The sequence below is a fragment of the Thunnus thynnus genome, chromosome 15 (assembly GCF_963924715.1).
Source record: "Thunnus thynnus chromosome 15, fThuThy2.1, whole genome shotgun sequence".
Classification (NCBI taxonomy): domain Eukaryota; kingdom Metazoa; phylum Chordata; class Actinopteri; order Scombriformes; family Scombridae; genus Thunnus; species Thunnus thynnus.
The window spans coordinates 28,397,163-28,423,901 of record NC_089531.1 but is presented as its reverse complement, the minus strand read 5'-3'; the positions used below and the strand labels follow the sequence as shown (position 1 = coordinate 28,423,901).

The following is a 26,739-nucleotide window of genomic DNA, read 5'->3' as shown; positions in this document are numbered from 1 at the left end:
GACACCAACTACGGACAATTGATAAACATTTTTTGCATTTTTCGGTCGTTAGTTAATGATTTGTGTTGCTTCCCAGGGTGACCAGGGTTTCCCCGGGGAGCCTGGACCCCAGGGAGAGAGGGGTGTAGGTGAGCCAGGGCCCAAGGTAACTCAACCAAACTCCTCTTGATTAAAGCATGTTCACCAGAATGGACAATGACTCCAAATGGGTCACAATAGACATCTTGAGCTTATATATCAATGGATTTCCAGGGTGAGCCAGGGCCTGATGGGGCTTCTGGGATACCTGGAATTCCCGGTGAGGATGGAGCTGTTGGGCCTAAGGTAAGTCAGTGCCTGGAAGTCAATTGTCACTTTTTGTGAAATTAAAATGTTCATTCTGGTTTAAGTGAAACTGAAATATTAAGCATGCACCCTGCTTAAACTGTGAAGTACTTTCTTGTTTTTAAATGGGTTATTATGACTTCACTACACAATAACAGAAAGGAATACAAAATAATTCCTTTTGCATGATGTTCCACTTCAACATCTTGTTTCAACAGGAGGGACATCATATTAAGGAGGCAAAGCAGCAAATTCACAGTAAATGTAAAGAGTAACCACACACTCAGATGGAAAATCCTTCTTGAGTTGCCATCTAGATGTTGCTTTCTGCTCTGCACACGATCCAAATTTAGGCTAAGATTTCTCTAGCTCTATGATATATTATATAAATAAACCTTCATTTTCCTTGCTTTATCAGCTCACAGTTTATCTGTTTATGAATTATATTTAACCTGAAGTGAACTTTATTCAGGACACTGAAAATTGTCACAAACAAGCTTGATTCACTGGAAGATGTTGGTTTGTTTAATGCTGTTGACACACTTTCAGCTGTTGTTTAATCTAGGGAGAGATGGGGTTGCCAGGTCAACGAGGCCCAGGCGGAGCACCAGGGAAAGGCATCCCTGGAGAAAAGGTAATTTTTAATCACCCGTAGTGCTGCTGCTGCTACAGTTTTATATTCGCAGTCTCTTCGAGGATATCCCGATCATGCAATGTACAACAACACAAAGCCGATTAACACGAAGCAACATAAACAAATGTTGCTTTGTGTTAATCGGCCTTGTATGTGATTTCCCTGAACATGCAGGGTATAATAACAACATCCTGTGTGTAAATAGTTACTTAGTATTTGAAGTGGATTAGGGAGCTACAGTACCAGTCAAAAGTTTGGACACAACTTCCTATTTCCTTGTGTTCATATCTTTGACTGGTACTGTACATATTTACATACCTGTATTGACAGTGGTTTCATTAATTTAGTCTTCTACATGCAAAGTGGGCTAACTGAATTATTGTATTGAGTTGTATTTACCTTTCACAGCAGAGGTGTCAATTTACGTCATTTATTCAACATACTGTGCTTTCCTAGTCTTGCAGTACCAGAAGTGCTGAGATGTATCACATCATGTGTATATGTTTTTCCACAGGGAGATAGAGGCGACCGTGGGCCAAGGGGACTTTCAGGGTCTCCAGGCCCAGTTGGACCTGCTGGAGCTAAGGTCTGTTAAATACAGGTTACCCAGAAGTACTGTCAAGGTCATATGTCTGCTCGCTTTATGTGGGGAATATAGCACTGGAGGTGTTAAGCAAAGGTCAGGTTCAGATGGCTCTCACAGCAACACAGAGGATTAAGATCAGGTCATATTTTATTGTTGGATGGTTAATTTTCATAGATATTATATATTGTTTTATATAGTTTGAATAGAATTTAAGTTTGACATTGAAGGGTATAACACAACAGTTGAAAACATCTTTTCCATCCATCTTTTAAAGTCCACAGTTTTCTATGAAGAACATACAAGAAGAAAGAGGAAGAAACAAGGCAGATGAGAGCGGCGAGAGTCAACCAAAACAGGGCTGTAAAACCAAAACACTGAGCTAAAAGAGGCTAAAATGCTCTATAGACCTGAGGTGAAAAGCAGAATTGGTGATAATTCTCTGATGGTTTGTACCTACATTGACCCCTTTTTATCACAGCATATCTCTGCCAAAATCCGCAAGCACAAATGAAATCCACACACACGGATGCAGAGGAGACGCCCATGCAACTCAAACAGCCGTGCATGTATATTATTTTTGCGAGCGCTTTCACAGCACTCATGTGCAGAACATCTCCGCTCATGCGAACAATATTGTAGCCTGCGAGGAGTTATTTTTATATTGTTTATTTTGGTAAAATGTCAGTGTAGGCAAATATATTGAATACACTGAGATAAAACATTAGATAAAATATTATCTCAACAAGCACAGGCTTACCTCATGGAACTTTTCATCTGTTTTTAGCATCCTAATTATATTGTATGACATTGTCACAACATATGAGTCACTCATAAACATGTTTGGTTCAATATGTTGTTCAAATGATACTGACTATGCCTTTATACCTGTTGTAATGACCTTTGCTCAACCATTGTGTCATCTCTGCCTGTGTGTGGCCTATGAACCTATTGACAGGTTTGACAGTCACACATACACAGACACAAAGGACCGATTTGAGTTTTAGACCTGTGTGTTAGTGTACGTGTGTGTGTGTGTGTGTGTGTGTGTCTGTGTGTGAGACAGAGTACACACACATACATAAACTTGCCTTTAAACTGGGTTCATAGGCCATAAACAGGGAGAGATAACACAATGGTTGAACAAAGGTCATCACAACAGTTATAGAGGTGTGGTCAGTATCCTTTGTAACACCACCACAAAATGACAAAGCTACAAACTGCTAGGAAAATGAGTTTATCGGCTGTTCTGTATAGTTGTGGTAATGTAGGCAATAGCTTATATTTTTTAAGAATGAAAACTTTCAGGGCCAAAGAATTACATCTTGAACATAAACCAAACAGTTTTACCAAAATAAACAATATAAAAACAACTATAGGATCTAAGTAAAGTGAAAAAGTCCCAATGTTTTATCAAATTAATGTCAAAGATGGAAGAAACAAAACACACAGCTCAGAAAAACACATTCAAGTAGATTACTTTTGCCAAAGAATTTGAACATGAACCAAACATGTTTATGATTAACTCATATGTTGTGACAATGTCATACAATATAATTAGGATGCTAAAAACAGATGAAAAGTTCCATGAGGTAAGCCTGTGCTTGCTGAGATAATATTTCTGTTTTATCTCAGTGTGTTCAATATCTTTGCCTACACTGAAATTTTTACCAAAATAAACAATGTAAAAATAACTACAGGATATAAGTTAAAAAATAAATTACCAGTGTTTTATCAAATTAATGTCAAAGATGGAAGAAACAAAAGACAGAGCTCAGACAAACACATTCAAGTACATCGCCCTGTGTAAGAGTTTGCATACATTAAAGTCAAGTCTGTTTTATTTATATAGCACCAAATCACAACAGAAGTTATCTCAGGGAAAAAGTCTTTTTGGGCCCAATAACATCACGTGATGTTGTAATTACATGGTTTGGCCACTATGGCAAATTGGCTTCAAAGCCACTATACATCCATGGGTGATGCCATACATATCTGTCCAAGATGGTGGACTCACTCAACCAATTATATTTAGGGATACAATGGTGACTGGGTCCACCCACTTACTGCCAAAAAGAAAAACCACTCACAAGAGCAGGTGATAGTTTAGCGAGCAGGCGAGTGATGATAGTAGTTGTGGGCTCGGGGATAACAGTCATGTGCTCCTTTGGATTCTGTGCACACCCAAAGCATGGTTTTCTTCTCGCAGACCACAATATTGCTTGCGCGAGCGGAGATATTCTGCTGTGAAAGCACTTACAAAAATAATATGGATCTCATTTTTGCTCGCGGATTTTGGCAAAGATATGCCGTCATACCTTTTCACATTTTACATACCATTCCATTGTTAATACAAAAAATATTGATTAGTGCAGCTTTAAAGCTCCTTTTTTTTTTTTTTAAATTTTTTTTTTTTAGCTTTCTGGCCTATTTTAGCTCATTGTTATTGTTTTACCACCTGCAAACTCCATTTCCATTAACATAATTTCCAGCTGCATCCAAGAAGTTGTACATTTCCTGTATACAGTGTACAGTTGTTTTGCCACTTGGTGGCACCAGAACAAGCTGAAAACACATCTGACATATTATCACCTTCTTAAGTTGTTATGGCTAACAAACAGTCATCTTTTCACACAGCCAGCAGAAACAGAACAACATTAGCATTTATTTGGAGTCGTCTTTCTGGCCAGTATTCAATCTCCTTTCGGCTCTGGTTTGGTCTCCACCAGCTCCGGAGAAAAATATCTGGTTCTCTAGCTGCTTCAGTGAAAACAGCTGCCTGCTGCTGCTGGAAACCAGGTTGATGAGAGCATTGAGACTGAACCAAAACAGTAAAGTAGCGGGTTAACAATGAGTTAACTCCATAGAGCTGAGAGGAATTGCTTACTACAAGCGACCCCTTTCACATTACATATAGTCATTTGATCCACTATTAGTATAAAAAAATCATACCACCATTAAGGAATTATTCCCAATTAAAAGAGTGTAAAATCTTAAAGCTAATAAAGAACTGAAGTTGTTTACATAATATGAGTGTTAGGTGCTGATACATGTATTGATGTTCATTCTAACAAACCAATGGTCTCTAGGCCTGTGACATCTTTAGCCTACTTGATGCTACTGAGCAAAAGCTGGCACACGTGGTCTAGGTTACTTCACTAAATAAGTTCTGCTGATATCATCATCGGGTGAGGTCATTCCAGGGGAGGTCAGGTGGGCATCTGTGGGAAGAGTCTTTCAACTGAACTGTGACAATATGATAGGAGATCTGGTGCTGTTTAAGGGCATAAAACAGGGTGTGGAATTCATAGTGTTTCAGAGGCTTTCACTCACTAACATTTTTTAAGAAATCAAAATGTATGAAACTCATTTGGACGCTGAAGCTTCATATTAGCTTCAGATAAACTTTTAAATACATTTTTGCGCAGAAGGAGGACTGTGGATTTTGTCCCCCATCACTTACATTGTAAGTGCATTATGAAGGGATCTTCTAATGGTCAGTATGAACAGAAGGAATGATTATTACATGGAAAACATATTTCAGTGTTCATTTGGGCTCCTGACTGTTTAAGACAGACTTGAAAAATTGTGAGTCCTTTAATGTCTGACATTTTACTGACCCCTTGTTCAGGGAGAGCCTGGCAGCCCAGGAATGGTGGGCCTACCTGGAAGTGCTGGCCGTGGCTTACCAGGACCAAAGGTGATGACATCCAATAAAGCAGTTCACAACATTCACACACACACATACATTTGTATGCAATCTGTCCGGTTTGACTTGTTTGGAAGACAAACTGAAATGATGTATTAAAATGATTACTCATTGATTACTCATCAATTATTTTGTTCTAATTAAATAGTGTCAGTCAGATATGACTGACAGTGAGTCTGTTGTCTCCAAACAATAGGGAGATCCTGGGCCTGCAGGACCAGCTGGACCTGTTGGTGAACCTGGAGTTGGAATCATTGGACCAAAGGTAACATAAACAGATAAGATGCCAGCATGTCACACCTGCTTCAAGTATTAGGTGCATTGTGTTGTACAAGCTGATGTCATATATTTTCTCCATGTCTGTGACTTGTTAATTGTAACATTTGACATACTGTATGTTGACATGCTGTACACTGTGTATGTTACAATTAAAATACCTGAAAATGACTTTTCCTAATAGTTTATTGTAGTTACAACCTTACAGCCTTGTCTTATTGTGTTTGTCCTTGTCAGTGTTCTGACTGTTCTGCTGATCCCCCTTCAGGGTAACAAAGGAAATACTGGACCTGTTGGGCCACCAGGGATAAAGGGAGATGGCTTCCCAGGACCACAGGTGAGACGGAACTGTCACAGAAAGACAGAAAAAAGAAAGAAAGAAAATAATAAACATATTTTGCTTGATGTTTAGGGGCTACCTGGCTTACCAGGAGTGCAAGGAGAGATGGGGCCTGAAGGGAAAGGTCAACCTGGACCTAAGGTAATACACAAATCTTACATCATGAATTCATGAAGTGAGGGAAAGGGCCTAGTTACCTGATATAACAGGTCATTTTTGCATAGTTACTGTAGGGGCGTGTCTGATGGAAGATGAGTGAATGAGCAGGAAACTCCTACTGCTGCTTAAATCATCAGTTTAAACAATAAGCAGATGTGCTGAAAACAGATCAGATCATCGAACAAAGAGGTCAGAATATAAGACTGTGTTTAGTCAACTACAAAACCAATACAGTAACAAATATTCAGCACAGGAGCTTAAAAGGTTCTGTTGCCATGTGGCTGATGGCAGGCTGAGGTTGAAAGCCTGAGCTGAGACTTCATTGGATAAATTCTTCAATATGAATCAATTCATTTTTGGATTCAGCAACAGTGCACTGTTTGGTTCCTGATTGCTGATTAATCTGCTTCTGTAGTTTGTAATTAGGTATATAAATGTTGACTGTAATGTATGGAGAACAAGACATTACAAATTTGGAGAAAATGAGAGTATAACCAAGTTACAGTAGAATGTCTAAATGTGTATGTGATCCTCCATATGTTTCTCAGGAACAAGGGTGCCCCTGCAAAGTTGTCTCTTGAAAATATATGTTTATAAATCAGCTTCCAGACCAACAAAGCAAAAGTCAAGTATCAGCTGTCTTGTTTTATTCATTTTTCAATAACACATTCTTTTGGAGTCTTAGTTATGTGAGTGAAATATTGTCACCAACAAGAAGCATAGTTCAGTCAGAATTTGAATATAAAAAACTAAAAATAGTCAACACAGATCTTTTGGGCTTAATACACTTCCCCAAACACAGCTGAGCACAGATTAACATGTCATTTCAGAGGGAGTTTTGATGAAGCAAATAATGTTAACAACTCAATAAATTGCATGCATTGCTGCACAGTGGCACTGGTAAGTTAGCCATCAGTGCTCTTGAATTGTTCAAACAACACAGAGTAAGCTACTTGGAGATAAAACCATAAATTGTTGTTTTGTTTACCTGCAGTATATGTGGCAGTGTCAGGCCCTATAACATTTATAGCAGGCTATGTGAACTGACTACACATTGAGGCAAATTGGAAATGGAACAGCTGAAAAAATGGATGGGCTGCATAAGGTGTACATTAAGTAATTTATTAAGCAATTCTAGCTCAATTTTACTCTGTCTGTTTTGTATATCAGGGTGACAGAGGATTACCAGGGGTCCCGGGGCCATCAGGTCCTCCTGGAATCGGACTTTATGGACCAAAGGTCAGTGTGTGTCTGTATTAAGAAACCTGAACAATCTCACTTGACTTATCAAAATGAAATTAGCCTTAGAACTTGACAAGTGATGTAATCTATTGTATTCCCAGGGCTCTGCAGGGCAGCCCGGTCCACCAGGCATGCCTGGGCCTCCAGGAGAGGGCATCCAGGGGCCAAAGGTAATAATTTAGAGTAAAGAATTTTTATTACAAGTGACAAAGATGCTCATTTTCCCCTCTTGAGCCATTATTAGCCCGCACAGTCAAATCAGTCAACTTCTGGTGTACCATGGACAGGATCAGTCTATATGCTGGTGATACCCCACTCCGTCTTACCAATCCATCGATCTTTATTCCCAGGGAGAGCCCGGGTTTCAGGGGCCAATAGGCCCCCGAGGGGCATCAGGGGACGGCCTTCCAGGGGAGAAGGTACAAACAATACACCTCCTGCATGTGCCAATGACCTGTCACATATTACCTCTGATTACCAGTACTCCATATTCATTGTGATAAAGATTGCCTTCACACACACACACACAGGGTGATAGAGGGATTCCTGGAGACCGTGGAAAGAGAGGTGACAAGGGAGACTATGGAGAGCCTGGATCTACTGGACCAATGGTAACACTCTTGGAAATACTTAAAATGCTATTATTATTATTATTGTTGTTGTTGTTGTTGTTGTTGTTGTTGTTATCATTATCATCCTTTAGGATTCTGTGATGGTCACAGTTCTCTGCCTTCTCTTCCTTCATGTAAAATGGAAATAGTGGTGTAATCTATAACAAAGGTTCTAGTAGCATTTTGGGTGTGAAAAATGTATTAAATACAGCCACTTAGTCATTTCAGGCAGATACAATCATTAATTTAACATCATTAGGAGTGACTGGTCTAACATTTATGACCAATTAGGTTCTGCTCTTGAAGACTATGTGTAGAATTTGAACATTTCTGACTTTGATGATTCCTAGTGGTAGTGTTAAAAAGACAATAATGATAAAACTTGAATATGATATTGAAGACATCAATACCAGTTTCCAATGTTCAAATCAACATTTTTGTGGTAATGATGACTGAGAATCCCATATTATTCTGAAATTCCACTTTACCCGGATTGACTAAATGTACTGAAGTGTCTTAAAAGCAAATGCACACTGATGCCTAGAGTTAGCTCCGCCCAAAATCTATCTTTTATAGCATTTACTAATGTTAACTTGCAAATTGGCTGTAAAAAGTTTGTAGTTCTTCACAGAGTAAGGTGGCTGCTAGTTCATGTAATTACAATAGATTCCAATATGGACAATTTTCTCAAAACATCAAAACGCTGCTGCAGCATAACCTTCTGAGAAGCTGTGTGGCATGAAATGGGTACCTTGAATCTGATTTTGATGTGGTGGTTTACCAGTGGTTGTCAACCTTTTTAGTGTCGAGAAACCCCATATTGATACACATCAGGTCAAGGACATGTATTTGATAAGATGAAGTCTCAGGGATCCTCATGTGATAAGATTTAGTTAATCCATGTCTATAGTGTAGATTGGCAGATTAACAGTGAAGAGTTTGAAACCTATGAATAGAATAGTGATTCTCATACATTCTCTCACTGGGCTTACTTGTAGTTAATGAAATAATTGTGAAATTGAAATATTCAGCATTTTTCTGGGGACTTCCTGGACTCTCCTCAAGGACCCCTTGGGGATCCCCAGACCACAGGTTGAGAACTGCTGCTTTACACAGTGGATATATGAAGCTCTGAAAAGCCTATTTTTGCTTTGATTTGCTATTTTATCCCTGAAGGTGTCCTTTAGCTCTGCTAGCTCATAGAAACTAACAGCCTAATGTTTTGTTGCTGATCAGTTTTTCTGATTGGCAAATTACACAAAAATTGATCAAACAGTTTGTAATGAATGATACCAATTGGTGCCTAATCAGTGAGACCATCCCATACACAACCATGTACTTGTCCAAAGGAGATTAGCCTAAAACTAAACTAATCTGAATTTCATTTTACAGGGGAGACCTGGAGAAAAGGGGGAACCAGGACTGACAGTGAGTAAAGTGACAGACACAGCTGTATATCTTAACATTAAAATGTAAGACATAATGTATTTGTCTTCTTTTTTCCATGTGCAGAGAGAAGAGGTCATCAGGATAATAAGAGAAATCTGTGGTAAAGTACAAGTTTTAGTACATTTTACAGCAGTTTACTCTTCAGTCATTAGTAATATTTTTTGTGTTGCTTAGTTGGGAGCTAATGTTTCTGATAAATGAAAATTAAATAAATGAAATATTTTAAAAAATATTATGAATTAATGTAGTCCCACAAAAAAAGTCAAGACCACAACACAGAGTTGAGTCAAGACCAGCGTTGCCTGATTGAGCGGTTGGGTTAGCAACACTGGTTAAGACAATTGTTAATGTTTTTGTATCCACCCCTGTAGCTCTTTTTTACAACTGTAATTCATCTTTACATTTGTTGCACAGGCTGTGGTCTGAAGTGCAGAGAGAGCCCTCTGGAGCTGGTGTTTGTGATAGACAGCTCTGAGAGTGTGGGACCAGAAAACTTTGAAGTGGTGAAGGACTTTGTGAACGCTATTATCGACCGGGTGTCAGTGAGCCGGGAAGCCAGCCGGATTGGTGTGGTGCTCTACAGCCATGTGGACATGGTGGTGGTCAGCCTGATGCAGCAGTCCAGCCAGGACGACATCAAGGCCGCTGTCAGGAAGATGCCCTACCTGGGCGAAGGCACCTTCACAGGCAGCGCCATCCACCGAGCCAACCAGCTGTTCCAGGCCTCACGGCCCGGTGTCAGGAAGGTGGCTGTGGTGTTAACGGATGGACAGGCTGACCCCCGTGACGTCATGCAGTTTGAAGAAACAGCCAATGAGGCCCACGCAGAGGGGATTGAGATGTTTGTTATTGGAGTTGTGAACAAGACCGATCCTCTGTATGCAGAGTTCCAGGCTGAGATGAATGTTATCGCTTCTGATCCTGATGAAGAGCACGTCTACCTCATAGAAGACTTCAGGACACTTTCCAGTAAGCAAACAATGTTGTCTCAGCCTCTCAGAAGGACCACAATGTTGACTTTTGGCATGATGAGATATTTACTGAAGGAGCATTTTAGGAAATACACTTCACTTCCTTTTCAAGAGTTAGATAAGAAGATCAATACTGCACTTGTTTTAATTTCTTTCTTTTAGACAGCTAGACAGATATAGAAACATTTTATGTGTCACAGTTACATAAAATTAGAAAAATACAGATAGGAACATACATACGCATACTGTGCAAGTGCAGACATACAGTACATGCATATACATGTACCCGTTTGCAACCAATAACAAATAGTGTTACTTTTCTGAACAAGTTTTGCACTTTGACAACAGATGTTATTATAAAATATCACTTTCTCCCCCATTCAAAAGCCCATTACCCTCCCATCCTCCCTTTCACCTTATCTAACAATGCCCCCCTCCCCTCTTTGCAAAATCTCCCCCCAGTGATCATTTCAGTCAACATGGTAATTAATTAATTATCACTGGGCAAATTTTGTCAACTACAACTTACTACTATATGCTCATTCTGTAATGAGAAGTGCTCAGAAATGTGCAGTACATGCATATGATGTAGAAGAGTCCTAATATCAATAACCTATGATTCCAGGTGGCTGCGTTGTTATCACTGATCCTGAGCAATTGTATTCCATTTTCTCCACTGGAATTCATTGGAACTGACTTAAATCCATTGAGAAGTAATGCTTTATATATTGCAACTTACTAAACTATTGCACCTTACTCTTTCATTAATGGCATCATCTGATGTTTGTGTTTTTGAATCCATTGTTTTACCAGAGATGGTGAAAGAATACGTATGTACCGATCTATTCAGATTCTTATGACCTTACGAGAAGTAGTGTTTTTTTCTTCTTCATCACCTCTAAAGCTCACAATTTAACACCTTGTTTGTTTAATCCATACAGAAATGTAAAACTAATTTGTAGTCTATGGGAAGTTACATGGTGTAACTATTTTTGGTGAAGGACAATCGTCAAAGGGATTTTCTGGAGTCTTGTTGTCACAGTGAGGTTGCTAGTTTTGATACCATCATTCCTGTACACAGATATGTACTAAAACCTTTGCTCACCAACCAAAATCTGCAACCCAAAGTTGCTATACAGAAGTGCTGGGCAGATAGATACACTGTTGTAACTCCCCATGAAACCAATTAAACAAATGAGACACAATGTGTTAATTGGTGAGCTTTAGGTGGTGGAGGTGTTAGTGTTGGTGCATTTTTTACTTTTGACAGAGCCAGATTAGCTGTTTCCCCTCTGCTTTTAGTATATTTGCAAATCGTCTCATGGCTCTTGCTTCATGCCCAGACACGTGATATCGATCTTCGCAGCTCACTCTCGGAACTAAATATACATCGCAGTCGCAGTTCTGTCCACTTTAGGTCATCCTATTTACTCCACACACACCCTTTTAAAACATAAACACATTTCTCGCTCTTAATTCCTACACTCACTTGCCTAATGTTTCTAGAGGGCACACAGTCCAGTTTCTCAAACAGCACAGAATCAATATACAATTATAACTGAGGGCTGGCGCGCCCATCATTCTTTGGCTCCAGTGTGTCTGTGTGTCTCTCAGGTCCAGCATGCTACTGCATAAAAAGGACAGAGAATAATCAGACAACAGGTAGCACCTGTGCCAATTAGACATACGCTGGCACTGCTCCCATGAGCCACTCCTACCCATCCCCCCCCTGCAGCTGAGTCCAAACCACACCCCATCACCACACATGTATTTCCTAAAATGTTGAACTATTTCACACGTGGTTGATAGCAATTTTCACATCTAACTTCTGAAAATGTTGAACTGTTCCTTTAAAGAACTGATCACTGTCACACTGGTTATTTATAGCAAGATCTTAAAGGAACAATCCAACATTTTAAAAAATAAATTTTATTATTACAGTACTATAAACTTTTAACTCTAAGATGAAAATTCTCAGTCAGTGTTAGGCACATGTCCATTTGTCTGCAATGTGTTCAGTGAACTAGCTTTGTCAAAAGTAACAAAAGCTTCTAACAGCCTCAAGATCTTAAATACATGTTGTAGCTTAGCCTGTAACAGACGTATCAACAGTGCTATGGCATGTGGCCCAACAAGTCACAAATGTGTCACTGGCAGTCTTTAAAAATGAGTCAACACAATACTATTGTGAGATTACATTCATTATTTATCAAATGTATTTACTTTTCTAATTGTATTATATCTTTGTTTTGGCACAGCTCTGGAAAGCAAGATACTCGGTCAGATTTGTGAGCAGGATGACACAATGGTGTTTCTACCAAACTCTGTCTTTCCACCTGTGGAAATCCAGCCAGAGACTCCAGAAGACAGCCGCACCCAAGAGTTACCAGAGGAGGAAAACATACCAGTAATGCCGCTTTCATCTCTTGTGAAAACTACATGAAAATACTGTTAACCTCAGTCTTCAGGTGGTGAATATTACTGTACAAAACACCATTCAATTTGTTTTTAAGAAAACTGTTGACCTCAAGTTTTAAATACACAATTACATGAATACTCATTATTTGCTATTATTTGCTAGCACTATTTCTGGGAGCAGTTCTTACTGTGTGCTCAGACAGAATGCAATTTTTTTCCTTGTGTCATTCCTTGACTGCTGGATCTTTTGTGTTTATTCTCCCACAACAGCCAATATTCAAAATGTGCATTAGCTATAAGCTAGCTAGCAACATTCCATGTGTTTCTGTTCAGTAGCCTCTGACTGAACTCTGACTTCACCAGAAACATCCCATTTCCTCTCATGTCTGTAGGTTTATGAAGCAGATTCATAAAGCTCAGAGATTCTTTTGCTCAAGTTGAAACATTTCCAACTTGTGTGGACATTTCTTTGTGTTAATTCATGCTGCTCTGGGAGAATCTGCCTCTAATTGCATCTTTCCATTGACTTTCAATCATGCTTCCTCAAAAATTTGCCTTTTTTGTCTGAAAACACCTTAAAGGATAAGGCTGGCAATTTTCCAATTTTTTCTCATTGTCAACAAATCTCACTTGCAGAACCAAACCAACAACAAACTCATCCTACTAACACATATTGTGTGCATCCAAAGCCTGATATATCTTATTCCTGATGTATTACATTAAACATTAGACATGTTCCTTCGTTATGAAGAGTTTGGTCACTTTAGTTTGTTTAGTTGAGTCGATAACTGCAATCACGTTTTTAGTCTGCGCTCTGTGTAAGGCAGATGTCACTGCACATGTGTGGGTATGTAGTTCTGTTTACAGAGCTTCTCTAGCATGTTGTGCTACATAACACAACCTCTTGACTTTACACCAAAGTCATTTACAATGGTCACTGTTGTACTGCAAGTATTACATTAGCTGTAAGCTAGCTAGCAATGGATGCACTGACTGTATCTGTGTTTGTGTTCAGCTCAGCCTCGAAGTAAAGTAAATGGTTAAAATGTAATGTATTCAGATGGAATAATTATTGAAAATGGTGCATTTTGTCTTTTTAAAACATTAGCAATTGAAATTAATTCATTGAAATTAGGGGACTTTGTTTCTCCACTGACTGCCTTTTAAAAGACTGCATTAGACTGCATTAAAAAGTGTTATGTTAACTGCTCTTTAGTGTGCCTGAACTATAAGGGTATATCTGATCTGAGCTGCTCCTCTGCTTCCTAGCTTGAACTTCCAGTGGAGGCAGAAACAGCGCTGACTCCACAGCCCCTCGAGTCAGGACGGGTGGAAGAGAACCTGGTTGACAGGAAACTCTTGGTGGAGCCCTGGAATGAACTTCCAGACATCATGTTTGCCTCTCCTGGTAGACGGACGCAGGGACCTGGGGTGACCTCTGTGGTGGGTCCCCAGACTCCAACTGACTGGCTATATGAGGCAGAGAGCACAGAGTCTCCAGCCAGCCCTCCTCCTCCACTGCTGACAGACTCGCCTGTTTCAGGTAAACAAGTAGAACTGCAACAAATGAAATCCACTGATAAGTTCCAGAGCCACACACATACGTATCAGTTACATCACAAGGTGCTTTAGCACTTGGATTTTGCTGAGCACAACAGCCACAAAGATGACAGGAATTTTCTCAGGTTGTGCAAAGCGTTTTTTATCACATCCTGTGTTTGCTCTAGTTAGAAATCTTGCTGCTTCCCTTTGTTAAATATTTCCCAGCACAATTCCTATTAATGATTCTCAGATGCTTGAAATACAGGCCCTGGTCAGAAAGGGACCTAATGATAGTTAGACCTAATCCAAAATGTGGCTTATCAAAGTACAATACTTCAGTAGCAATGATTTACATTGTGAAGAAAAAAAACAGTTTTGATACCCCGGTGAAAAGACATGTTAAAACCAGGTTATTTTTCAGATGTCCCCTGTTTGAACTTGAATAAGTGACCTGCAACATGTTAAAACAGCCATTAAAATGAAGGCAATGTTTATGAGCAGTTCACTCACCCATTTTGCACCCATTTTGACCTTTCAGATGAGGGCTGTGGTCTGCCTCTGGACCCAGGTCCCTGTCGGCAGTATGTCGTTAAGTGGTATTACGACCCTGAGGCCAACGCCTGTGCCCAGTTCTGGTACGGAGGCTGCCAGGGAAATGCAAACAACTTTGAGACTGAAGCCAGTTGCAAGAATTCTTGCGTCTACACGTAACAGACTGTGTTTGGAAAAAAGGGCGTGTGCAAAGCTAACATGCTCCATCAGCGTCACAGAGGAACAGAGTGGACTGATGACGCAGGCTTTACTGTTTGACCAGAGCTCCAGCTAGCAGCTGTTGCTGTGGTCACACTCTCTGGACTGCTCTACTGTGGGTGAAGGCGACGATGGAGAGCTCCTCATTGTCTCACAGGCTACATTCACACTGCAGGTGCACAATTCTGAACTGCTGCACACACAAATCAGCTGTCATTTGGGATAACTAGTAATATCTGTACCAGAAATAAGTTGAGTTACTCTGTTCACACAGCAAAGGCTTTGCTTTACATATTGAATGGATATTTTCTTCTGAAAGATCTATTCCATACTTTTTAACCACATAAATTTATTCACAAACATAACTGAAGTGACATTAAAGATTACCAGTGCAAGGGTTGGTTCACCCAAATAACAAAAAATATCATTTTACCTATAGTGGTGCCCAGTCAGGCAGATTGTTTTCAGTCTAGCTTTTGTAATATCTGCCTCTGAGATATCTGCCTCCAACCTGATACTGGTTTGTGGTGCTCACAGCATTGAAAAATTACTTTCAAAAAATCAGCTTTCTTGAAACAGTGTCCCTGTTACTCTGATAAACACCTCACTGTCAGGGGTTTACATTGGAACTACTTTCTACCCAAGAAACAGTGTTGAATGTATGAAATGTATGAAAGCTTTTGTCTGTGTTTTATCAGAATTTCCATCATAACCGGGACACTGTTTCTTTAAAGAGATTTTACTAGTGTAATTAGTAAAACATAATGTAATTTTACTAATGTAATTCTTCAGTGCAAATGAAATTCCACCCACTTTTATTGTATTTGGGTGGAGACAGAAATCTCAGAGACAGATATCTCAAAACCTGGTTAAACCAAAACTATCTGTATAGCTAGATACCACTAAAGGTAGGAAATATTCTTAGTAAGTGAAACAGCATGGAAAAGTACTAATTTAAGCTCCACTTGAACAGCATTAATACTCCAGGGGTAATAATATATTTGCTCCTCATTTCTGTAACAAAACTCAGGACTGCAAAAGACAAACATGTTCCCTGTGAAGACCGTCTGACCTTGTCACCACTGAGCTTACCAAATTGAAATGTAATTTCATTTAATTATAGGCATATAAGTATTAGGGCCACTGTTGGGCAAAATAAATCTCAGGTTTTGAGAAAAAAAGTCAAAATATTGTGAAAAAAAAAGTTTAAATTTTTATTAATTTTAAGGATTCATAATATTACAAGAAAAATGTCATAATTTTGAAACAATATGCCAAAATATTACAAGAATAAAGTTGTAATTCTACAAATAAAGTCATAGTTTTCAGTGAACAAAAGAAATTCCAGAATCAAGTTATAACATTTTGAGAACGTAACTGTAATTTAAACAAAAAGCTGTGCTATTTAGTAAATAAAGCTGTAATATTACAGAAACAATTGGAAGTTATAGTTTTCCAAGAAAAATAATTAATATTTTGAGAATAAATTAATAATTTTACAAGATAGACATCATAATATTTTGAGGAAAAGTCATAATTTATATTTTCAGTGTTGTAAAATATGATAAGAAAGTGATTCTCTGTAAAACCTCCACATCTTTAAATTTGATATGTAAACTGACAGACTGCTCTCACAGTTGACTTCTTCCTCTTCTTCTTCTTTCGGCTGTTCCCGTTAGGGGTCGCCACAGCAGATCATCTATCTCTATCTCTTCCTGTCCTCTGTGTCTTCCTCTGTCACACCAACAACCTGCATGTCTCCCTCACTATATCCATAAACCTCCTATTTGTCCTTCCTCTTTTCCTCTCACCTGGCAGCTCCATCTTCATCAGCGTCTTTCTCCTAATATAACCAGCTGACTGGTTACTACAACATTATTCTAAAATTATGAAAATTGTCTCGTATAACCTTATTATATAAATATTACATCTTCATTCTCCTAACGTCAGAATCTCTTAATGTTACTAACAGTGGCCCTCATACTCTCATTGTAAACAAATCCAAAGCTGTGTCAGTCAGGAAGAGACTAGTATGTGTGTGTAACAGTTACAAATAAGCAAATGAGACAAGACAGAACAATCAGCTATACAGTATCTTACATGTCACTACACTTCTCATAATCACCTGTTTTCCTCCATTGTTTATTTTCCTGATAGATGCCAACACCATCATTCAGTCCTATCGGATTAGCAAAACCTGTTCTACTTCTTCCACTGTCCCACAAACTGCAAAATGTTCCCTGAGCTGATAAAACTCAGTAACAAGTGCACATGTGTAAAATACAAGGTGGTGTGTGAAACGTCAAAATGAGAGAGCAGCCTTTTCTTCTCACATTTACATTGTATTAGGAGATGGTTTAAAGCGGATTAAATCTCTGAAAGTGCAGCTCACTCTGAGTGTTTATTTAGTTTGTCACTCTCTGAGCAGGATTACATAACACATTACAACAAGAGCAGCAAGCAAACAGAGGAAGGCCAGCTAAAAAAGAAACTAAAGAATGCATCAATGGACATAGAGGTTTCACATCTCAGTGGATGCACGCTACATCACTATCAGCAAATTCCATCTATTCCATATAACAGTGCATGCATGCCTGTCAAACAAAACATGACTGTCAGTTTTAGAATTGACATTCATTATCTGAGAACAGTTACTGTATTTTGCCATATGAAGTATCAGATTTGTGTCCTCAAAGAATAATCCTTGTACACTCTTACTGAAAAACATCTCACATAACAAAAAAAATCTGAATTGCGGCACTTACACCTGCACTGTGAATATAGTCTACTGCACTGTATATACTGTTGTTAAATATGTAGTCTATGGACCCTGACAATATATGAATCTTGTTATATTTCACTTTAGTTTATTAAAATCTGGGATTAAGTTGTGTTTTGTTGTATACGGTTTTTGTGGGTCAGTTTTTCTGTGAGAATTGTCCAACTAAACAGACTGTAATCTTAACCTGTTTATGGTATTTTCACTTTATGTTGTAGTTGCTTTGATGTTCCTTTCTCAAGCCTTACTGTATTTTACTGTAGTTCATGCTAACATATTAACCTCCAATATGATGAATGTTGTATGAAAAGAGACACACTTGACTGTAAAATATATTGTTTTATTGTTTAACACTGTAAAAGCACCAGAAGGAATAGTAAATTCAGAACATTGTAGTTCAACAACAAACTTTTTTCAATAAATAAAATATAATTTCTTAAAGATTGCCCATTTCAATAACTGTTTTCAAAAGTGCAACTCACGCGCAACACATATGACATTTGACTTTTTGAGTACATAAAGCTGGTGGTTATCAGTCCTGTTGATCCAATAATATCTGTTCCATGAGCTTTTCCATTTATACTGTATTAATTAGCACTTTTGTTATCTTAATTCTATGCACATTGTGATAGGATCTCAATATGTAGACATCTCCATCACCCAAACTATTTTGCAAAATTATATTTGGCAAAATTATATTTGGCAATCTTCAGTTACTTGCAATCTGCAGCCTCACAGCTAGCCACCACTAAATCTTAAACACTGGTCCTTTAAGAACTATAACTGTATGCACAAATATGTTGACAGTGTTGACATTTACTTTGTGAAGCAAAAAGGTGAAGCAGGTATCATAATATAATTTTTTATTCCTAAAATCCATTTCATTTATAAAATCTGTTCTTCACAATGCAACTTGTGGTTTTTTTTTTTTGGTTTTTTTTTTTAAATGTTTGCCATTTACACTGGAGTTTTACCCATAAAAGTTTGTAGCATCTTCATAAATTACAGATTAAATTAAATTAGATTACAGATTAGTAAACACTCACACCCCCAAACAACATGAACACAGTTTTCACAGATGAAATCAGAGCTAAATAAATTAAGCTTGGCTTTGAAACCTGTGGATATCCTCGACCTCTCCTCCAATTAGTGCAGACACAAACGCTTTACATAGATTTAGTTGTGGTATTAAACGCTATTTTTTCATCTGGATTAAATCTGTACTTGTATCCATATGGCCGCAGATGGTACGTCAGGTACTCCAAAGCATACTGCTGGACAGCATGTATGTAGTGAAAGGACACAACAAAATCTGAGCAGCAGCCTGGACCCTGGAGAAAGAGAAAAAAAAACACATTACTGTAAATTCTCAAACAGTGGCCAGGGCCTTTATTTACCTCAGAGGCTTTTATTAGAGACAGGCCTTTATTTCTAATCCCCTGTTCCCCAGTTTATAAACTCAACATGTCCTCCATGTTGACTTGTTGTCTGTATAAATTCAGCATGATGTCCATTTCCACAGCATTCATTCCGTCAGTACAGCATGAGTCGTGTCAGGCTCTTCACTTTGCCTTTTTCCACTTGAATGATGTGAAGTTACCATGAATTAAACTCTACATTTCCTCCAAAACTTTCACATTAAAGACTTGCAGCTTTTCCTTTATCTTACTTTGTAGTTTATTTTTAATACTGACCAATAGTCTGAATTGGTCTGTATTGTGCTGCAATGACAGTTGAATTTCCTTGTGATCAAAGAAGTATTCATCCAATCTATCCCATGTGTAGTAGACTACAATAGTTCTACTTTGTTGCTGCATTACCCCATCAATGTTTTTTTCCCCCTACGGTCTTTATTAGCACAGGTATTACTTGTTCTGCCATGATTTGAATACTCGCTTTCATGTGAGAATTGATGGTAATAGAGGTTAAAGGACGGGTTCACAATTTTTCCAAGTCTTAAAACAACACTCAGGGGCCCAAACACTGAAGCATGTTTTTCTTGCTGCAATCATTCCTCCTGTTTATACTGACCATTAGAAGATCCCTTCATAATGCCCTTACAATGTAAGTGATGGGGGACAAAATCCACAGTCCTCCTTCTGCATAAAAATGCATTTCAAAGTTTATCTGAAGCTAATATGAAGCTTCAGCATCCAAATGAGTCAAATCAAGTAGATGAAGCCTTGTGTAAGCTTCACATCAACTTTTAAATGCATTTCAAATGACACACTGTGGACTTTGGTCCCCATTTCCTAAGATAAAATTTTGTTCCAGAGGAAAATTTGCCTTGGACACACAATGCTGCTGCTGTACAGTACCATGTGCTGAAAGCACATTTGAAGCCAGTTTGAACAGAGGAATTATTACAGCCAGGAAAAAACTAAGTGTTCATATGACTGTTGTTTTAAGACAGACCTGAAAAACTGTGAACCTATGTTACTTCTTCAGGCTGTGCCGGACCAGGCCCCATAGGTTAAAGCCCGGCCACTTCATGCTCGCCAGCAAGATCCCCTCCCAGGCCTGACTCCAGGAGGGTGCCCCAATCTCCCTCTTCCGGGCAAGGTTCCCACACGCCTGAGATGTTGCTTCACTGAGGTCATTCTTGGTCTACACCCTCACCTGGAACCAATTTGCCTTGGGAGACCCTACCAGGGGCTATTGCCCCCAACAACACAACTCCCACAGTCACAGGGACACTCAAACCCCTCCACCATGATAAGGTGATGATTCTCAGAGGAGTAATAAATTGTCTTGGAGGGCAAAGTCTTTCAACTAGTTTATGAAGACATCACATTCACCAAGTGTTTTGGGGTGATGGGATGTCACTTGAGTCAGCGTTGTGGCTGAAGGCAAGTTTAAAATTAAAAAAAAAAACAAATCTGAACTGTACATTGTGAGTCTGACGAGGTTGCAATACTAAATCAGATGAGTAATTGATGTGAGTGCAGTATTGTTGGCCATACTGGGCTCCAGTAGGAATTGTGACTGCTTTTGCCATTAACAATCAACTCCTTGTTGGTTTGGTCTTCAGTCATGATGGCAACAAAACAGTTTGAACAACAGCTAGTATCTTCTACATTTTTACCCCAAAGTTGGCCAACTTGCCCTCTAAGCCTGCTCTGAACTACATGCTCTTGGTGGTTTTAACAGGTTCCCCAGGACAATTGTCTTGTTTTTTTTTTTTAGATCAAGTGTCATTGTGTGAATTAATGAAAGTAAAAAAATGGATTTCTAATTGGTTCCTGGCATAAAGCACCCAATTGTCAGACAGGAACATGGATACTGGATGATTCTGCAAAACTCCAAATACCATTCAGTACCAGTGTTTATTGATGTCCAGTGTGCATGGACTATGAATTCAGGTTGAGGTAAGGGAAATCTTGTGAATATGGAAAATAAAAAAGCTCAAGGACTCACAGCCATGCTAGTAGCTCTGTAAAGCTGTACATAGGCACAGCTGTGCTTTGAGCTAAATGCTAAAGTCAGCGTGCGCACAATGACAATGCTACCATGCTGATAAACAGGCATTATGTTTATCATGTATATCATTCTTTACATTGCAAGGCAGCTGCATTTGCGAGATCACATCATCACAAGATCACGTGAGAATCCATCTTGTCAGGCTTCAAGTTATGCACTTGTGTCCGAACCAATTAGCGTTGCGAATCCAGCTGCCTCACAACGTAAGACGGTGATAGACGGTGACAGAGAGATGGTTCATCCACTCACCTGACAAGTATATTTTGAAAGTGCCTGCCCTTTTCCAAACAGTTTATATGGATAACATCTCAGATAGTTCTGTGTAACAAACCATCTGGCGCATCAGGTTACATCATTCTAGTTTAACATGCCAAAATGTACTAATCAGCACCAAACACAAAGTACAGCTGGGGCTGATGGGAATGTCCGTTTTGAAGGTATTTCATTATAAATCAGTTGGACAAATTAATATTTTGACCTGAGGATGGTGCTAAATGAAAAGTCAGGAGATCACAGAAAAGATGTCAGTTCAAGCTGTGGAGGACATGAATGTGTGTACCAGATTTCACAGCAATCCATCCAATAGTTGACACATTTCACTAAAAATTACAAATGTCAATTGTGGTGGCACTAGAGGAAAAATCATGGAATCACCAATGTCAGTAGGATTCATATTCTGGGGAACATGAATGTCTATACAAAATAAGGCAAACATTTGTTCCAGGTCTATGATGGTCAGAATGCAAAGTCAAGCCTCCAGCAAGAAAAGCTGGACAAGCTACAGATCCATATACCACCATGAACTCATCTTTACTTTCCACCTCTACATAAAAGACACAGCATGTCCTGCATTGGCACTGGAGGTAGGCTAAATCATCATTTGCGGAAATGTCCAAGATGAACAGAATTCCAAGGGACACTAGGCTTCTTACTGACATCTTGAGACACTGAGCTTATTTCATGGAATTTGATTGGGCATGGGTTAAATCCAGATTCTCAGTAGGAATTTGTGTATCGTGTTCTTACCTCTACTGGAGTGTAGTGCTCGTAAAGCAGAAACCAAGGTCGTGGTCTTGGCAACTGTCTGACCAAGTAATAATCTGGAGGGTAAGGATGAAATGTTTGTCTCCCTTTAACATCTCTGGAGTCTGCTGGTTCCACTTTCATTGTCTCCATACATTTCCCCAGAGCCATGTCCTCAATGTCAGAGAAGTGGGTGCATTCTCCGGTGTCAAACCCTTTGATAAATCTTCTTAGTGCTTCCTTACTGAGAACATAACCTGCTCCTCCACTCATGTAGCCTTGACTGATAAAAGGGGTATACCTTCTGCCCAGGTACAAAGGCTTCTCTGTATCATATTTGGACAAGATGTAGCGAAGATTCTCTATGACCACAAACGTGTCATCATCTGCCTTTAGGAACCAGTCTGCTTCATCCAAGTGGTGCTGGTAGATGTACTGAAAGGCTCGGATGGTCTTCCAGTAAAGGTTTTCCCTTCCCTCACTCACGTTCAACTCCACAGTGGGGAAGTCAGTCTTGACTGAGCTCATATACAGCACTACATTGCAGCGCTTGGCCCATGTTTCCTTGATGTGCTTGGTGCGGGATTCCAAGTTCTTGGGCCCCGTCATGATCCAACACAAGATCCGAACTGTCGCAGAGGAATTAGCTGAGGAGCTGTTGTTCTCACCTGGAGGTGTCACAAACACAAAATATCAGAAATTTGTTGAATGGATATTTAAAGACTTTAATCTGCAACACCCACACCTAACACATCAGAAAAGCCCTATGCTGTGTCTGAAATCACGCTGTACAGTGCACTACATGTACTAGCCACCATTTTATTTGAGTGTCTGAATCCTGAGTGTAAATTCATGCTCTATATAGTACCCTCACGAATTTCCCATAATGAAATGAAAAAGGTGTGTACAATACTTGCTCATAACAATCCCAGGGCCATATGTCACTTTTCATAGATGCTGAAATTGCAGTCATGCAACTGTTACACCTGTCAGTGTTGACACAAAATGATTCATACATTTCAGATTTTTTTGCTCACTATAGAGTAAACTATGTGTCTATTACATGGACTTGTTCAACTTAACTACTTTGTTCTTTGTAAATGGCATTTTGGACCATCTTCAATCTGGTTTACAGTCACACTGCACCCAGACTCCTCTGATAGAGGTGTAAGCAAATAAACAGGTAAAACATCAGGGCTGGTGCAGCCTTACTGTTGATGATGAAACATTTGATCTGGCACAGTCATGAGCTAGTCCAGCTAGTTCATCTTGTCTAAAAAAGAAGGGGGGGGGGGGGGGGGGGCATGGTGTTGGTATAATTATCTCTACTGCACCTTCCTTGTTAAAATATGGACTGTTTATTACTGCACTGAAACTGTATGATAGCTAATTGTGTATCTTTTGTCTTTTATTTTATTTTATTCTACTTTGATTTTCCTCTTCATTGTGTTTGGAAATATTTTAATGCATCCCTGTGGCCTTAGGTGAATTGACCTCTGTGAAAGTAAATTTGCTTCTCTTCTGTTTAGTGTTTGGCAAGTTTATAAAGAGACACCCACATTATTGTTTGACTGCACACCAGCAGCTGTCAAGTTTTGTCAGCTGATAAAAAAGGTTTTGGCCCACCATTAAATTCCGTTTTAGTTTCATGCAACCTGAAAATCACTCTCACACATACACACACACCTCCTTTGTTTGCTCCATTTACATATCAGCACTGACTGGATTAAAGACAGTTCAAACTCTTAGTCAAAGACTACTTATATTCACCGGGGGGCGAAACGGCAATATTTCACGGCAACTCATTGAGATCCAATAAATATATAGTACGTCCACATTTGACATCTCCAAATGAAATATGCCCATTTAAACTAGGCTATATAAACGGAATATGTAGCCTTGATTTTGCTTTGACAATTTAACGTGAAATTTATACAACATTTAAACTTACTATGTAGGCTAGCTGTTTTAATGTTCGTTTTTTTGGAAATTCTTTTTTAACGGGCAGCGCCGACACAAATTAATACTTAAGAAAAAAGCCGTCATCTTCTTCTACAAACTTCTACCTAATTTGAAAAATGAATAAAACATTAAACATTAAATAGCCCTACCTGGGTGTGCATGCTGTAAACCGCGTTTGCCTCCATGTCTGGCGTCTCTCAAAAAAGGTCCTGTGGAAAGGTTCGAGTCCAGCATACAGCGAAGGGAGAGGAATCCCATTATCAGCCCAGTGGTGAAGATTACATTAGAAGTAATATTCCGCATCCTCTTGATTAATCTGAGTACATGAGTAATTACAGTTGAATACGGCTGTACCTCAGCAATCCGCTCTACAGTATGAGAACAATGATCATTTGGACAGATTCCAGAAGTTAAGAGGAAGTTGAACTGACAACGTCACAATAAAACCATGAACTGCTGAAGAACAATGAATAAATAAGCTAATGTCCAGTTACTTTACTCCGACATGAATGAGCCCAAAGCTGCAGTTTTCTTTCTGTTCACCCTCCAGAAGGCGACAGAGGCAGCGCGCACACAGGTTCACACAGTCAGTCCCTGACACACAGGTGTTTCCAGTTTAACACTGATTAGACAGCTCTAGGTTTACGTTAGGCGGAGCTAGGATAACTACGTCATCAACTTGACGTCATCAAACCATGCATAAAGCGAAGAACAAACCCTTGTGTTAGGGAGGGAAGAGGTGTTCCTTAAAACATACATGGGGAGTGTGTAAAATGATATCCCTGGGCCTAAAGGACAGATTCACAATTTTGAAGTCTGTCTTAAAACTACAGTCAGGAGCCCAAATGAACATTGAAATTGTTTTTTTTTTTTTTTTTTTTTTTGCTGTAATCATTCCTCCTGTTCATACTGACCATTGGAACATCCCTTCATAATGCACTTATGTATTTTATTTTATTGTATTTTAAAAGCTACATAAAACTCAACAGTAAAGTACATATTAAACTACACAAGACTCAACAATGCATATACACACATGACAACACAAAACTCAAACATACCGTAAAAGTTTCATAAAACAAGCACCAGATCACTCACGACTACATGAGTGATCCCTCTTTAAAAACTGTGCGCAACTGAAATTTGATGTTTTTTTTTCTTTTTGCCCATGTCCCCTTAGGGGCTCCTGTGGGGACATTTTTACCTGTTTAGACATTATCAGTATAGTACTGATCAAGTTGTATAATCATTTACTTTGGCAATGAATCCGTTATTTTATATAATTTGTAAAATCATTATTCTTCTATTCCAGTCTTTCAGTCTTACTGAATGGACAAATGTTAGATGTGCCTCAGAATACACTGACATTTGGAACTGGATGACACAGGCATGTATTTGATGTCTTCTCCCATAAACATATTGGCCACTGAGGAATGCATAACATTATTAGTTTGTGGATGAAACAGAGAAGTACAGAGTGTGGGAATGGAATGAGGGAGAACAGGATGGTGGTGTGATCAAGGTTGGGAACAATTATATTTGCATGAAGTATAGATAGGCAGTGATGGGAGTGGGTTAATGTTTGACTCCACAACTGGAGCGATAGAAGTTAATGAATGTGCTTTAATGATACTTTTTCAGTTGCTCCATGGACCCCCTCGGTTTACATGTACTCTGATTTACAGTAAACCTGTTTCTACATCAAACTCATTGAGAACGATGTGTTTGCTTTTATGAGAAATTGAGCAGTGTGGTGAGGACCTGAAGTCATCTAGTTAGCTGAAGGTTTTCTCCCACACTCTGTACATTGAAAGCACATTTGAAGGGGACCTTTCAATAGCTAGTGTGAACAAGAGGAATGATTACAGTGAGGAAAACCGCTTTCACTGTTCATATGGACACTTGACTGTTGTTTTAAGACAGATTTGGAAAACGTTGAACCCATCCTTTAAGCTAGCAGGAGTTAAGTGATCATTCAATTTGCATTTTCAAAGAATACTGTCCCACTGTACAGCTTGCAATTACACCTGGATGAGATCTGATTGCAATGTGATTTTTACGATGTGGTCTTGCCAGTCTGATCATATTAACAGGTGTTCATGTTCGTTATCCAGATAGTTTATACAGATCACATGTTAATGGCAGACGTAAACAGTTTCTAAGTGGCAGTAGACGTTTACAAATAGAAAGAGCAGGGATGGCAAACAGCAACAGGTGGGTGGGTAGGATTTAGGGGTTTGACTCCAGTGTTCTACCAGGACGCCCCAAACTGCAAAGGTATTTTAAATGTGGATCAAAAGTGACTCAGCCTTTTTTCAATTTGTCATTCACACAATAACTAGGTCAGAGGATATTCTAAATATATGATAGTTGTTAAAATAGTGTGATAGTTTGCTTTATGCTGCTTTCCACATGCTTACCTGAATACTACAATTAGTGTTTAATGTGCTATGTACTGTACTGTCTGTTAAAGTCCAGTGTGTAGAA

The 26,739-nt window shown here is 39.0% G+C and overlaps 2 protein-coding genes across 3 annotated transcripts in view; one reads left to right on the top strand and one right to left on the bottom strand.

Annotated features, from left to right (window-relative positions):
* Window positions 1-18,228, top strand: part of col28a1a (collagen, type XXVIII, alpha 1a) — a 35,668-nt gene extending 17,440 nt beyond the window's left edge. The window contains exons 17-34 of the mRNA XM_067611647.1: window positions 77-145; window positions 253-324; window positions 890-958; window positions 1,473-1,544; window positions 5,173-5,241; window positions 5,447-5,515; window positions 5,795-5,863; window positions 5,939-6,007; window positions 7,196-7,264; window positions 7,369-7,437; window positions 7,618-7,686; window positions 7,798-7,878; window positions 9,271-9,306; window positions 9,391-9,427; window positions 9,742-10,296; window positions 12,557-12,705; window positions 13,986-14,259; window positions 14,797-18,228. Coding sequence (XP_067467748.1) covers window positions 77-145; window positions 253-324; window positions 890-958; window positions 1,473-1,544; window positions 5,173-5,241; window positions 5,447-5,515; window positions 5,795-5,863; window positions 5,939-6,007; window positions 7,196-7,264; window positions 7,369-7,437; window positions 7,618-7,686; window positions 7,798-7,878; window positions 9,271-9,306; window positions 9,391-9,427; window positions 9,742-10,296; window positions 12,557-12,705; window positions 13,986-14,259; window positions 14,797-14,969 — 2,070 coding nt within the window. The 3' untranslated portion in view covers window positions 14,970-18,228. The remainder of the gene's footprint in view (window positions 1-76; window positions 146-252; window positions 325-889; window positions 959-1,472; window positions 1,545-5,172; window positions 5,242-5,446; window positions 5,516-5,794; window positions 5,864-5,938; window positions 6,008-7,195; window positions 7,265-7,368; window positions 7,438-7,617; window positions 7,687-7,797; window positions 7,879-9,270; window positions 9,307-9,390; window positions 9,428-9,741; window positions 10,297-12,556; window positions 12,706-13,985; window positions 14,260-14,796) is intronic.
* LOC137198044 (glycoprotein-N-acetylgalactosamine 3-beta-galactosyltransferase 1-like) lies at window positions 18,107-24,860 on the bottom strand. 2 transcript variants are annotated; one of them, XM_067611646.1, is made up of 4 exons: window positions 24,747-24,857; window positions 24,402-24,568; window positions 22,294-22,958; window positions 18,107-19,118 (listed from the first exon to the last, which is right to left on the bottom strand). In XM_067611646.1, exons 2-4 carry the CDS (start codon window positions 24,553-24,555, stop codon window positions 18,954-18,956), a joined length of 984 nt encoding a protein of 327 aa, XP_067467747.1. In that variant the 5' UTR covers window positions 24,556-24,568; window positions 24,747-24,857; the 3' UTR covers window positions 18,107-18,953. The 2 variants fall into 2 exon arrangements, with proteins under 2 accessions (XP_067467747.1, XP_067467746.1); XM_067611645.1 differs by having other exon boundaries at window positions 24,402-24,860.
* Between the last annotated feature and the right edge of the window lie 1,879 nt (window positions 24,861-26,739).